General features: G+C 44.0%; 1 protein-coding gene across 3 annotated transcripts in view; it reads left to right on the top strand.

The window, feature by feature from the left end:
- Window positions 1–506: 506 nt before the first annotated feature.
- LOC147887698 (uncharacterized) overlaps window positions 507–13,676 on the top strand; it is a 48,747-nt gene continuing 35,577 nt past the window's right edge. Inside the window, exons 1-13 of one of the 3 annotated variants that reach the window (XM_087393153.1) lie at window positions 507–743; window positions 864–908; window positions 1,371–1,411; window positions 3,946–4,027; window positions 4,227–4,271; window positions 4,451–4,507; window positions 7,554–7,613; window positions 7,753–7,880; window positions 9,292–9,577; window positions 9,674–9,740; window positions 9,926–9,996; window positions 10,155–10,205; window positions 10,479–10,587. In XM_087393153.1, the coding sequence (XP_087249279.1) occupies window positions 633–743; window positions 864–908; window positions 1,371–1,411; window positions 3,946–4,027; window positions 4,227–4,271; window positions 4,451–4,507; window positions 7,554–7,613; window positions 7,753–7,880; window positions 9,292–9,577; window positions 9,674–9,740; window positions 9,926–9,996; window positions 10,155–10,205; window positions 10,479–10,587 (1,153 nt within the window). In that variant the 5' untranslated portion in view covers window positions 507–632. Of the gene's footprint in view, window positions 744–785; window positions 909–1,370; window positions 1,412–3,945; window positions 4,028–4,226; window positions 4,272–4,450; window positions 4,508–7,553; window positions 7,614–7,752; window positions 7,881–9,291; window positions 9,578–9,673; window positions 9,741–9,925; window positions 9,997–10,154; window positions 10,245–10,478; window positions 10,588–13,676 lie in introns of all 3 variants that reach the window. The other 2 variants (XM_087393152.1, XM_087393151.1) reach the window with 2 other exon arrangements.

The raw sequence follows: 13,676 nt of genomic DNA on the forward strand, positions 1-13,676 counted from the left end.
CCAAGGAGGCAGTGCTAAAAAGGACTTTCCAACTCTCCACTATAGCACTGCCATTGGGTTCATACCTTTTTCGCCCGGACATGGAGGAAGGAGGAGGATGGCTGCTGGGAGAGGTGGTTGGTGGTCATAATATAATTAAAGGCTACCACATTATTACATTAAAATATGATATGATTGGAGAGGAATCTTGTAGGTCCAATTTGAAGAGGTTCAACCCCAACCAATGCATTTCCTACCCTTTTCTTTTCTTTAGCCAAGGAGTTGGGCAGCTATCTCCAAGGCTTTGGCCTAGTCGTTTGAGTGTTGCACTGCCAAGCCTCAGGACATGGGTACAAGTCTTGGAGGAATCCTAGCTTGTGATTGGGGGGGTGTGAGTGCCGCAGCTTCCCACCGGTCCAGGGCAGGGTGCCACTACGGGTGTGTGAGTGTTGTATGTTCCCCCCCAAAAAAAAAGTTAAAAAGAAAGGAGTTGGGCGGCCTACTGCAGCCGGACACTATTTCTTTTCCTCCACATCCGGGCCCGCCTCAGCTATTGTTCCAAGCAGGACTAGGAACCTGTCCTACTTTTCCCGGGGGTGGGGGTTATATTTTACTCTCATGAACATTCATCAGTCTCTTTTCTAGGTTGAGAAATGATGGCAAATGCCACCGGAGTTGCAGCTGCCTCAGGTGCCGTTGCAGAAGACGACGACGTATCTCCTGTGCAGGAGATTGAGAGCCTTTGCATGAGATGCGGAGAGAACGTAATGCATTTCTTACTTCATTGTCTGTTTGTTTATTTCCAGGTGCCCATGTTCCAAAACTCCTTACACATAGTCATGAGGCGCAAAATGAAAAGAAACCTGATTGTGTCATTATTTCAGGGCATCACACGTCTTCTTTTAACCCGGATTCCGCACTTTCGAGAGGTACATTTCATCGTAGCTGGACACATAAATAAGTGAGTTTCTGTGTATGTTTTATTTGAATTATAAGTTGTCTCCCCTATCCCGGAAGAGTCGGTGATTGTGGGGGATGGTGGTCCATCTCAGCCGTTGGGTTAGAAGACTTTGTACATTGTGTAGACACGATCAACACGCGAATCAAAACAGCAGCTCTACTTTCTAGCTTTGAAAAGAAAGACAATTTAATTGTCTCAAACTCATTGCCTAACTTTAGAGCAATTGAACAGAGAAGAAGCAATAACCATACAAACTATAGTTAAAAGGTGTCAGTCCAGAGAACCCTATTTGGCAAGCTACTGCACTACCCCTTTGATTCAGCAATTGAACATTCTTTTCCTTTAATTTAAAATAATTTGAAGTCCACTTTGCATGACATTTTTATAGGAAAAATTTGACCGTGTCACTTCCCCCCCCCCTGCTTTTCAGGTTGTGCTCATGGCATTTGAATGCCCACACTGCAATGAACGGTATGGACTGTCACGTTTGAATGATTGTTCTGAATTTTCATAACTTTTACATCATGTTATTTGTTTTGGGAATCGCTGCTGTACTGTAAAGTGTAGTTTGTACCAACTTTTTCATCGTGGAAGCATGGAGGAGAGTGATCTATAAGGTGGAAGTCATCAACTCTCTAGGAAGGAAGACCCTTTAGACGATACACAAACACAAGAATGCTTACATAAGAATTTCAAACAGCGTTTAAGAGCATGGCAGGGGGGTGATTTATAAATGTGGAAGTTGACCAAAGTATTGGACAATCTGTTTTGAACCTTTCTCACACTTTTAATAATCAAGTGAAAGTTTGCAATATCTTTAGCAAAGTGTATAGTTGGTGTAACTTTCAAGTCACAGACAACAAGGTAAGTTGCTAGAAGGCATGATACTGATTATGTAGTAGATCTACTTTGATGGTATATCTTGATGGTATGGGACGCCATTTTGTTATGGATTGAGATCAGCCATCAAAGATACTGTAATTTTCAGTCTCGATGATGTGGAGAGTTATTGAATGTATTCTCTGAGAAATACTTCAGTACGACACATAGATTTGTACAAGCTGTCTCATGTGTTGGGTCAGTTTTTCCTTACTAAAGAATTGTGTGGTTAGTCAATTCTAGACGCTAGGAACCAAGAGCGACAGTAGCTCAACTAGGCATGAGACAAATAGTTTGGAAAGTTGAGAAGGGCTTAACTACACGTAGCCTCAACATTGATTTGGTAAAAGTATGCATGGAGATCACATAGGCTGCTAGTTACCCATAATGTAGGGGTTGAATTGGGATTATGAAAGTTCACTTCATTGAGGCCAGAAGAACTAAGCTCTATGATCCTTTGCCCCTCTGCCCAACTGTCTCATGTGTTGGGTCAGTTTTTCCTTACTAAAGAATTGTGTGGTAAGTCAATTCTAGAGGCTAGGAACCAAGAGCGACAGTAGCTCAACTAGGCATGAGACAGATAGTTTGGAAAGTTGAGAAGGGCTTAACTACACGTAGCCTCAACATTGATTTGGTAAAAGTATGCATGGACATCACATAGGCTGCTAGTTACCCATAATGTAGGGGTTGAATTGGGATTATGAAAGTTCACTTCATTGAGGCCAGAAGAGCTAAGCTCTATGATCCTTTGCCCCTCTGCCCAACTGAACTGCTCCAAGGGGCCGACCCCCTCCAGCCCTCTCATAGATTGCCACGCAGCCATATAGAGGGGCTGAACCCCCTTTGCCTATAGGCTGACCAACAGGGCAAGGTGGTCAGCCCACCTCAGCCTATAAAGACCTAAGGAGTGGGTCTACAGCTCCACAACACTGTTCAACAAAATGTGCCATAGAAGGGGCTGACCCGTGGCAACCAACAGGCCCAGATGGTCCCCCAAGTGGGGCCTCCACAGTGGGCAGATCTGCCCTCAGCTCTACCCTACTCTACACTCACAGGAGGCGGGCACACCCACAACAAAGGCCCTCACTCGACCTAACCTAACCTCTCACAAGGCGGGCACACCCACAAGCCAGGCCTGACCTCAGGGAGTTGGGTGTGCTGCTGGAACAACTGGAGGAAATCGTCATGTGATGCTCCGTTGCTGAAGACCGCCACAAGTACTGTCGAAGAAGCCCCCTCTTGGCACGACCCGTCTCAGCACGATCACTGGAAACGTGATATTGGTGCCCCTAGCCCATAGGTGCTAGATATACTCCTCTAGTCCGGTACTGGTACAATAATCCAACTGATACTGCCCTTGGTGCAAGGTCTGCTTCCCTTCATGGGCTATTGTATCTCAGAGCTATACAGCTCCCTTCTGCTCACTGGTCCCCTCACTAATCCTTTGAGGACACTGCCGGCAATAATGACCTTTCTAGCCACAATGGTTACATGTATGTGAGGCCTTGAGTGCTTCCCTTTCCTCCACTATTAATAGGGAGATTTGGATTGCACTAGGCATAAGAGAGAGGCTTTTGTCAGTATATGGGAGCCAGGCCCTTTCCTTCATCTCACAGAACATGGCTAAACCATTGGAGTGGCTATTTGTTCAGCCCTATGTAAGAGGTAATCCCCCATAGAGCAGCCAGCCAGGAGGATAGCCTTGTGTTTTTTCTATTGTACTCCATTGAGAAGTTGTCTCTTTCTTGGTGTCTGTGTCACTAAGGACTTTATTAATAGACTGTTCTTTTCTCTAAAAAATGAAAAACATTAACATCTAGTTGATGCTGAGGCATGCTGGTTTGGACCAAGGCTATTACCTGGTTTGTTGTTTATGTAGTTCTATCAACAAGTGCATAGCTTGTGTGGTTCTGTAAAATCTTGAAAATGAATAGACTTAAACCAACTTGTCTGTGTTGTCTGTGCATGTGTCGTATTTTGCCTTTTCTGTTATTTGATTTATCAGTCCTCTGATATGAAGTTTTTCTAAGAGAATTTAATGAATAATATTCTGGCAAAGAAAATACAAATTGTGAAGTTGTTCTCAGGCTTTGGCTCCAACTTCTCTGTCGTCTATTGATGTCCAGGAACAATGAGGTTCAATTTGCTGGTCAATTACAGCCTCAAGGATGTTGCTATACCTTGAAGGTCCCTGCAGGTGATTCAAAGGTATTATTTCTGCAAATTGTTGAGTTTGTTGTGTTAGGGAAGGCTCTTTTCTTTTCTAGTGAAAATCAAGAACTTTTGGCTTCCTTTTGGGTGTTATATCCCCATCGATCTTTCCTTTATCTTCTTCGTTGGAAAAATTCTGTTGCTTTCCGATTCTTTCAGTTGCAATGACTAAGAATCTGTGCTTAATTTATTTCAGGTGTTGAGTCGCCAAGTGGTAAAATCAGACTCTGCAACAGCTAAGGTTAAGAGATGATGCTATTGATTGTTGGTTTAGGCTGTTGGCTTTTTTGCACTTATTAGATTCCGCGCACAATTGTTTGGAAGGTTTTAAATAGTTGTCACCTATTCTGAAGTTCTGTGAAGTAAAGCTTCTGGTGAGGTGTAGAATGCTGTCTGAACAGTTTTCTGTTTTCTCTGCAGGTTCCAGAGCTGGAATTCGAAATTCCACCAGAAGCGCAGCGTGGCACACTTTCAACGGTTGGTCCTTAAGTCTGAGGATACTTCAACAAATTTGTGCATTGAAAACATGGACCTTCAGCATCCCTTCATTTGAGAATTTTCATCACTATTTGTTTATTGCTTCCTGGGGGTGCGGTGTGCCAAGCAGCTACTCTTAGGCATCGAAGGCTAGGCTTATAAATACAAGACTAGGACGTCGTATTGGATTATCCTGAAGCATCTTGGAGTTGGTTGTCTCATGTGGATGTTGGACCTGTTGGCCAGGGAGTTGTAGCTAGTGGAAGGGTCATGTTACACGGGACGCGTGATCTGATCCCGAAGCTGGCAAGCTGTTGTTATAGTCTAGACCTCAGGCTTCTATGGCTAAGGGGTGAGCCATTAGCTCAACCCTAAGGGGTTTCAACTGTGACTATATGATTCCTACTCAAAGGGCTACATCCTATCGAGATCAGAAGTGACTTGACCTGGATGTCTATATGTTTCATTAATATATAATTCTCGCTCAAAGGGCTACACCCTACTGAGGTCAGAAGTGACTTGACCTGATTGGGGGTGTTTCAGGAAGGAGCTAGAGGTCAGGCAACCCTGGACGACTGTACCCCTAGTCAAACTACATCTAAAATACGATGCAGCCGATCTGTTCAAAGATGTCTTTAGAGACACAGAGGCCTGGATGGCCCACCTTGAGATTTTTTTTAAAGCTGTTGTCTCTGGTTTATGCTTTCTATCCCACACTTGTTGATTCGCACCCTTTTAAGAAAGTTGTTGTGGTTATCATGTTGGAAGCACACTAAAGTGATGAAATCATGTCTCTCTATAATTTTTCTTTTGAATGAAATTGCATGGGTGCCAACCCTCATGATGCTTGTATTCCTGTCACCTCTAGAGAAACATTATGGACTTAGAATTTTTTATTGGTACCCTGTTATTTCAATTTGGTATTGGAATTGGAGAATGGAGACTTTTTGTTAAGATGTTGTCTCCGGTTTATGCTTTCTATTTTGTTATTCATGAGATCTTTTCTCTGTGATTGTTTCTTTGAGTGAGATTGTATGAGTGCTAGCCTTTGTCGTGTTTGTATTCCTGTCACCTCCAGAGAAACAATATGAACTAAGGCATTATTTTAGTACCCTTTCCCTTTAAACTTGATGTTGGAATAGTGGAATGTGCATTGTGAACTCTTGTCGCTCAGTCATCCTCTCTACTCTCCTCTCCACATGTGGCTTGGCCTCAGAGAGCCCCGAGTGAAGGGTGCCCCCATATTCTCTTTAAACTCCTGATCACCAAATACACTTAAGCCTGTGATCCGAGCATCCAAGAAATTCGATCGTAAGGAGTGCTGACCTGCATCCCATACCGCAGGGTAATGTCTAGATGGTGAGATGTTGGGGCCCGGGGGATTGGCATGTACGTTTGCTGGAGCTAGTTGGATAGTGTGCCAGTGAGTCCATTTGGAGCATGGAGTAGTCAATTTTGGTTGCAAAGCAGAGTTTAAACTCTCTTGCACTTGTGAAGAGCTAACCAGGGGATACTCAATAAAGACTTCCATTAAGATTGAAGGCGGGATGAGTCAGCTCTAGGTTTGTAGAATCATGGGTGACTTGAGACTAGAGCTAGAGCTTTTACTCCACTTGTACCTTAGTGGAGCAGTCCTTGGACAAGTTTCCATGGCAGAGAGTCTGGGTAGTAGCCAGTAGGTAGATAGGGGGAAGCACTGTAATAGATTGTGGTTTCAGCAGCATTTTGGTTCTAACCTGGTGGCGCGGCTGGCTATGGGAGGGTCAGCTGCTTAGGGAGGTTTAGTGGGACCTTGGGGACTGGCAATGGACCGCCCATACATATCTGTCAGAGCTTGAACCTCCTTTGCATATACTGCTTGTATTGTAAGGCACTTGCAGCCCCCTGCCTTGGCATCAGCAGGTTCCCTTATAGGTACTTTCCACCTTTTGAGCTTGCCTTTGATCCATGCAGAGATTGAGGCGTCCATCATATGTCTCCTGGCTCGATGCCCATGAAGCGTTCTCTATTCTCTCTTGGCTGGAGCAGATGAGGCGAGATGGGAGCTTCCACTGATATAGAAGCATCAAATTTGGAGGCAGATCCTCCGTGTCCTTGCATATTTCTTGTAGGGAGCCTAAGGAATGATGTGGGTACGGTTGCTGTCTCTGAAAGAGGGAGCATGTATTTCAGTGTGAGGCCAACAGTGGCTGCCCAGTTATACATGATGCACGATGCCTTTATGATCTGGTTTGAGGCAATCTAGGCATTCCCGACAATCAGCAGAGAGCCTCCCTTCCTCATGTGACGGCGTGTGGGAGATGATATATAGCATTATAGCATTGCACATATGGGTTGCTGGTTTACCAGGGTGGCAGGCAAACTGCAGATCAGACCATTAGCTTCGTCAGTAGGCACTTGTGTTGACATTGCTTTGTGTTTGGGAGCAAGATCAAGAGAGGTTCTACAGGACATCCGAGTTTTTCAAGCAGTTTTGTAAGCCCAGATCTCAATGCATTATTTACACATCCATAGATTAAGATATACCTTGGTTATATTGCCCCCTACCTAGCTAATTGCGGCTGCTCCCGGGTTGTTAGGTAGAGAGCCGGGAACCGTGGTCTGGACAATGGCTTGTGGATAGGTGAGTTGTATTTCTTTTTTGCCAAAGGTTTCTGTTTTTGCCCCAAAAAATATAATCTTAGCATGCTGGTCTGTAGTTAGATGCTCAAATCTAAATGCGTACTGAACTACATGCATGCAATCTGCATCTGCTTTTGGGCGCTGATTATATGAGCAAGGATAGCACCACCATGAGGTCTAAATATGGATGGCCAAGTGTATGGTCTGGTAGAGTCTTATGTTGTCAACGTGCTCATGTTGTGTTGAGGATTATGATTTTTGATTTGCGTAAAAATGTTGGCTTCAGCTTGATGATATCTATGAGTACATGCTTGTTTAATCTAGTGGACTTGGGTTAGCAGCCTTCGAATGAAGGTTGTATTTTCTGTTGTAAATACACTATGGGTTTTTCTTTTTGGGATATTCACCGTTTGATGCCATGCAGGTTGAAGGAGTGCTTCTACGAGCTGCAGAAGAGCTTGAGCTGCTCCAAGAAGAACGCAGGGTTATGTTTATTTTCCTGCTTGTGTTTACAGAAGTATTTGATTGTATTTATTTCCATTTGTCATAACTGAGATTACCTGTGGATGTGTAAATATTCATTTCTTCTATGTTCATGCTTACACATGGATTTGATGCTACAGAAAGTTGATTCAAGTAAAGCTGAAGCACTTGACCACTTTTTGAAGAAGCTGAAGAGTTTTGCAGCCGGGGAAATTCCTTTTACATTTGTACTTTATGATCCGGCTGGCAATAGCTTCATAGAAAACCCGTATGTGCAACCGATGTCTTCCTTTATTTTAAAGCTATGTACTGCCTTTCCTAATAAGTTAGTCTCAATCTTCCTTTGGTCTCTATATTTTTTCATATATGGGTATTTCCAAGTAAAATTTTGGATATGTTCTAGTCTTATAAAGGTATATATGTAAAAGTTTTGGAGCTTGAAACCTGCGCCCTCCATGATTGTTTCCCTCTCCAAACCCTTTTACCCGATTTGCATTGTGACATATTGTGAGTTTTCCTTTCTTCGAATCCTCTTTGTTTGGTGCATTTATTACCAATGTGGAGTTTTTTAATAAATCTGAGGTGTTACAAGTATCTGGTGTGGATTTCGGTCAAGTTGCTTGTGCCAATGGGGGTATGAAATCGGCGATAGAGTGATGTCGGCCACTCACAGGTGCCGCCCTGGCATGTCTCCTGGTCGTAGCTCTGCGTCTAACCAGGGCTACTGTGATCCCCTACTGCAAATGTCGTATTCCTCATAACTAGCACAATCCTCTTTATTGCCCCATCATAATGGTCTTAATTGTCCTTTATGCCATACTTGCCCTAACTGCCCCCTTTTTCACTTCGGCCTATTTCTCTACATTAGTGTCCTTAATACTTTCCCTGCCATTTCCCTATTCCCTCATCTGGCCTTATCCTAGCCCTATTGACCTCCCAATACCCCTCATTGTAGAATCTCGGTATTTCACCATAAGCACATCATGGAATGAAACATAAATGGCATGTAATACCATTTCCCAATGCACAAGATAACACCAGGTATGGACAAATCTTTTCTCTTTTCTCATTTTCAGTTATGAACTGCATTGCCACGTCATTTGCTGAATATCGATTTCCTTGGATAGATAGCTCCTTTTTTGGCTCTACTTGTAACGCTATCAAAGCTAGCTGACCGAGGTTATGGGTACTTTATTTAAGTAGCAGTCTGAAGCATGGCATGGATGGTCTTAGTTACAAAGGCTGATGGTACATGTAAAGGTAGTTTGTCTGAGTAGAACTTACCCAAGACAGGTTAATTTCGTCTAGGCACTTTTATCAGAGCCGGTTACAACACAAAGTAAGGCTCATCATTTTTTGATAAGATTATGATATTTCTGCCATTTTCTGCACGTTCTGTCCTAATTTGGCAGTGTCGTGTTTGAGCATGGTCTATATAGAGGATCTCTGTTTGAAGGGATGTCATAGTAGCTAGTCCCCGCTATACATGATGGAGTTTATGGTTTTCAATCTTATTAGCGACTATCGTGACATGAAACTGCAGTATTTGTTGTTTTTTTAAAGGATGAGTTTGGGATATTCCTGGATTCATCTAGTATATATATGACTCATAGATAGGATCATTGACAGATTGACAAATTGTGTAGATAGGATCATTGACCAAAAAATTTATGCTGCAGGAATGCACCAGCTCCAGATCCCTTGTTATCAGTCCAATTCTATAATTGCAGCCCTGAGGAGCAAGCAGCGTTAGGTTTTCTTGTTGATACAAATGGGAAAGGACAGTGTAATGCCCTCTCTGGCGAGGAGGATGACAGATCTGAAGAAAGACACATATATGTTCCAGCAGGTACAAAAGGGATTCCACATGGTGCAGTGGGAGCTCAAAGTGCACAAAGGGCGATTGCTCAGGGTAACAGTGAAGAGGTTTCTGCTATGCTATTCAAGTACTCAGCACCAGAGGAGGTTAGAAAATATTATGGTAAAGAGTGCTTCATATGTTCTTCTGTTCTTTTGTTATGTACAGAAATTTGAAGATCAATCATCATTTTGGCTGTGTAGGTAATGACTTTTCCTTCAACATGTGGTGCCTGTGCGGCAAGCTGCGAGACTCGTATGTTTGTTACAAGTATCCTTGCATTAGAGATGTACTTCTAACAGTTTGTCTGCAAGACACTGTTGTCTTTGACTGTGGTAAGAAAGAACCAAAGATGTTTTGTGTAATGGTGGTAGCTTTATCTCTTGATTATTAAACTTCCTACAGCATTTGTATGGCAACATGTATGTATGTATCTTAACAGAAAAGCGAACCAGACATACCCTATTTCAAGGAAGTGATCGTTATGGCCTCCTCCTGTGACATCTGTGGTTACAGGAACTCCGAGGCAAGATCTGCAGTCATTGCACCAGACTTGTGCTGCTTTTCTACAAATTGTTTTTGCAGATAATCTTATTTACATTACATTGCAAGGTCGATTGCTTCATTGATACTTCTTGCTTTGTGTGGAAGCAAAATGACATTGGTTGCTTTTGACATGAACAGTTGAAACCTGGTGGCAGTATTCCTGCTAAGGGGAAAAAGATATCTGTGAAGGTATTGAACAAGGAAGACCTTAGCCGAGATGTGATAAAGGTATCAACAATGCATATGAACAATTTTGTTTCCTTTTTCCATGTGCATGCATTTTCGCCAACAGCAGACCATTGGGGTACTTACTGGAAAACTTCTTGTCAAGTGGCCTTGTTGGATGCTTCCAGACTATCTTTGTAGGATCTTTCTGTTTTGGTCGGGTTATTGTGGTAATTTTCTAGAATTTTTGAAGAGGGTTTGTTCAGGAGTTTACTTTTTGGGACTCTTAACTTGCAGTCAGACAGTGCAGCGGTAAGGGTTCCAGAATTAGAGCTGGAGTTAGCTCCCGGCACTCTTGGTGGTCTTGTCACTACAGTAGAAGGGCTTCTCCTACAGATTGGCGAAAGTAAGTGGAGATCAAAGTTGTTTCTGTATCCTTCAGTGCAATTGGATAGATTTTCTAGTTGTAGTTCTTGTCTATAATGTATGAAAACTTGAAATTTGTCCCCTGGAGCTAGCACCAAGGAATGGGTGCTGAAGGTTGAAGCTGTGGGAAGATAGGGGTGGCTTTCAGGGTCAAGGATCATTGAGAGGCTTGAGTGGGCGGATTGCCGTTAAGGTCTGCGTTGAGAATGCTCATTGGGGGGACTGCTTTCCCTCTACCACGGGGTGGACAAGGTTTGGTTGTGTAGGCTCGCCCTTAGGAGATCTGGTGAAGTCGGAGCCAGCTATGGCAAAAGGATACATTATGTCTGGTTGTGCCTACTCCATGATTGCTTCTTGGGAAGGGTCTGAGCATTCTGTGAACTCAGAGGCTTGCTTGTTAGGGTCCATGGGATCCTTGGCCTGTCTCCTTCTTCGTGCATTCTTGATCACGTATTTCCCTTTCTTCTTGCTCTTTGTGTAAAATTCATTCCCATTATAGTATGGCACCTGGTGGATTGGGACCCCCCTGTTGGGAGCTGAGTTGCAGTGGTGGGTGTGGACAAGCTGAGGGTTCCTGTGAGCTCTATCTTCCACTTTCCGCGCAGAGCCGCAACATGTGAGATTTGGAAAGATAGCCCATTTCTCTGCATTTGAGACACTATCTATAACATAGCTCTTATAGATATGTCATTACTCCTGAAGGTTACTACAACGTGACTATTGACCATTCAGCCATGGCCTTGACCTGTTCTCTCTCATGACTAGAGGGATCCATCCAGGAGCACTACTTGCATCTAAGCCTGGTGGCCACTTACTTAGTTGGGGTTTCATCATCTTAGAACACTTAGTGTCCGTAGGACTACTAAGCTAGTACGAAAGATGGTAACTGTCCTAATTAGACACCGCTAGCCCTAGGCTCACTACTTTTGCTGACCACTATCTTATTGCTGACCAATATCTAGTATCTAGTCTCTTGTTTCCTACCTGTGATGTGCATAGAAGGTGTGTGCTCTATGGGGAATGGATTTGGAAGGCTGCTCTTGTACTGGGGATAAAGTTGCTGTCCGTAGTGATTTGATTCCCTTGCTGGTCTGGATGTGAAGGCGTAAGATGCGCCGTTGGGTAACCATGGTCCTCTCTGGCCTTTGCTAATGAAACTTTTTTTGCAACAGGGGGAATGAAAGATTCTGCATAGGTTGGGTTTCTCGGTGATCAGCTTGCTGATGCTGTGGAAGAGCTGAAAGTGTGTAAAATACCTTGGCTATGATGAGGGAAGGCCTAGCTAATTGGCTGATGCCTTTGCAAATGCACTAGTGATAGATGGTTCAGCTTTCTGGTGCTAGACTCAGATAAGGTGATGCTGTGGTAACCTTTACCCTCATGACGTGGGGTTTTGATAGAGATTGCCTGAGCCTATAAGGGTAGGGGATGCAAGATGATCCCTCAAAAGACACCTCTGGAATATCATTGATTATGTCGTCAAGCTCAATGACGAGGCCAGAAGAAAGCATCCTCAGCCTCAAAGCATCCAGCATTAAGGAGGCGACCAAGAACTAAGATGCAGTAGCGAATTCTTAAAAGTAAATGGGGCAGATGCAGGATCTGCTGAGTTTGTTCCTCACCAAAGTTATGTCATCACCTATATTGCAGTACAGGACCAAATGACACCAGAATTTCTATCTTAACCTAGATGAAAGGGTTCTATTGTCCCAACAAAGATATGAAGAAACACAAAGATAGGGGTGAAAGCGGAGGAGGGAGTGGAATAGAACAGGAAAGGAAGAGGCAAGAAGGTGCACTACTGCTATGTTAGAGACTCACTGTTCCCACCTGTGAGCCCCCGTTTTGTGGGGACAAGGGGCAGTGAGAGTAAGGAGGGATGGGAAAGAGAGACTCAGCAAACAGCAGAGATTTGGGGGGGGCTCCATGCCTTCCTAGAAGCATGGACTGGCTGCACAGGGCACCCTTTTATAGGGGCCTGTGGCAGGGCCAGTCGGCCCAACCAGGGCCACCGACCAGGGCCGACCCTGGTCTGTTTTCCAGACTGATCTGGTCGGTCACCAGTCTGGGGACCGACCCTGCTGGTCGGCCATACCAGCAGGCCTGGGCAGTGCCTATAAAAGGCCCACACTTCCCTTCATTTTGGCATCCAGTGCAGGACAGAAAGCCTCAGTTTTAGGCTGTGCTGTGCACTCAGATTTGGCATCTTCTGACAGAGAGAGTTCCTTCAGTTTGTCTCAGCACTTGGCTAAGTTTTGTATTGCTCCCCTGGAGCCAGTTTTCTGCCCACCATCCGGTGGATGAATATATTCTCTCTCTGTCTAAGTTTTCTCTGAGTGAGTATTGTATCTGTGATCAGTTATCTGAGTTGAGTGTTGCTAGAGCGGGAGAGATCTTGGCTGGAGGTTAGAGTGATTCTTTCCTTCTGTTTTCTAACATGGTATCAGAGCCATAGGCTCTCGACTCTTCCTCATCAAAAACACTCTCTGAAGGAAGGAGTTCCTTGGCTGTAAGGCAACTCTGTTTTCAGATCAGTTCAGTACAGAAGGTCAGTTCATTTATTTCTGTTTCAGTTATTCAAGTTCTTTAGCTATTCACCGAGATGGATCAACGATCAGAAGCCTCTACATCCATTGCTCGTCCTTCCTCCTTCTCCAGTCATCTTCCTTCTTCATTTATCCCTAATTTCGGTGAAGCTGGAAAGCTTGATGGTACAAACTTTCCAATCTGGAAAGTCAAGATCCGAAGCCATCTGTTGGCACGGAGGTTGTGGAAGATTGTCAATGGGACCGAAGAAAAGCCGGAGGATATTGTGGACAAGAGAGGTGAAGTTCTAGCTGAAGCAGATGCAGATGAACTCTGTGCATGGGAGGAGAGGGATGCTCAGGCCTTAGCAATGCTTATAGGCACGACAGCAGATTCTGTGATTCCTCATATCCAGTTGGCAGAAATGTCTTCAGAGGTGTGGACCATACTGAAGGAGCTGTATGAAACCGATAATACAGCTCGTATCATCACACTGCAGCATCAGCTTTATAACCTTGATATGAATGAGGGTGATAGTGTTCA

Source organism: Dipteris shenzhenensis, chromosome 22 (assembly GCF_047967505.1).
Source record: "Dipteris shenzhenensis isolate YYH24624 ecotype China chromosome 22, Dip_SZ_1.0, whole genome shotgun sequence".
Taxonomy (NCBI): domain Eukaryota; kingdom Viridiplantae; phylum Streptophyta; class Polypodiopsida; order Gleicheniales; family Dipteridaceae; genus Dipteris; species Dipteris shenzhenensis.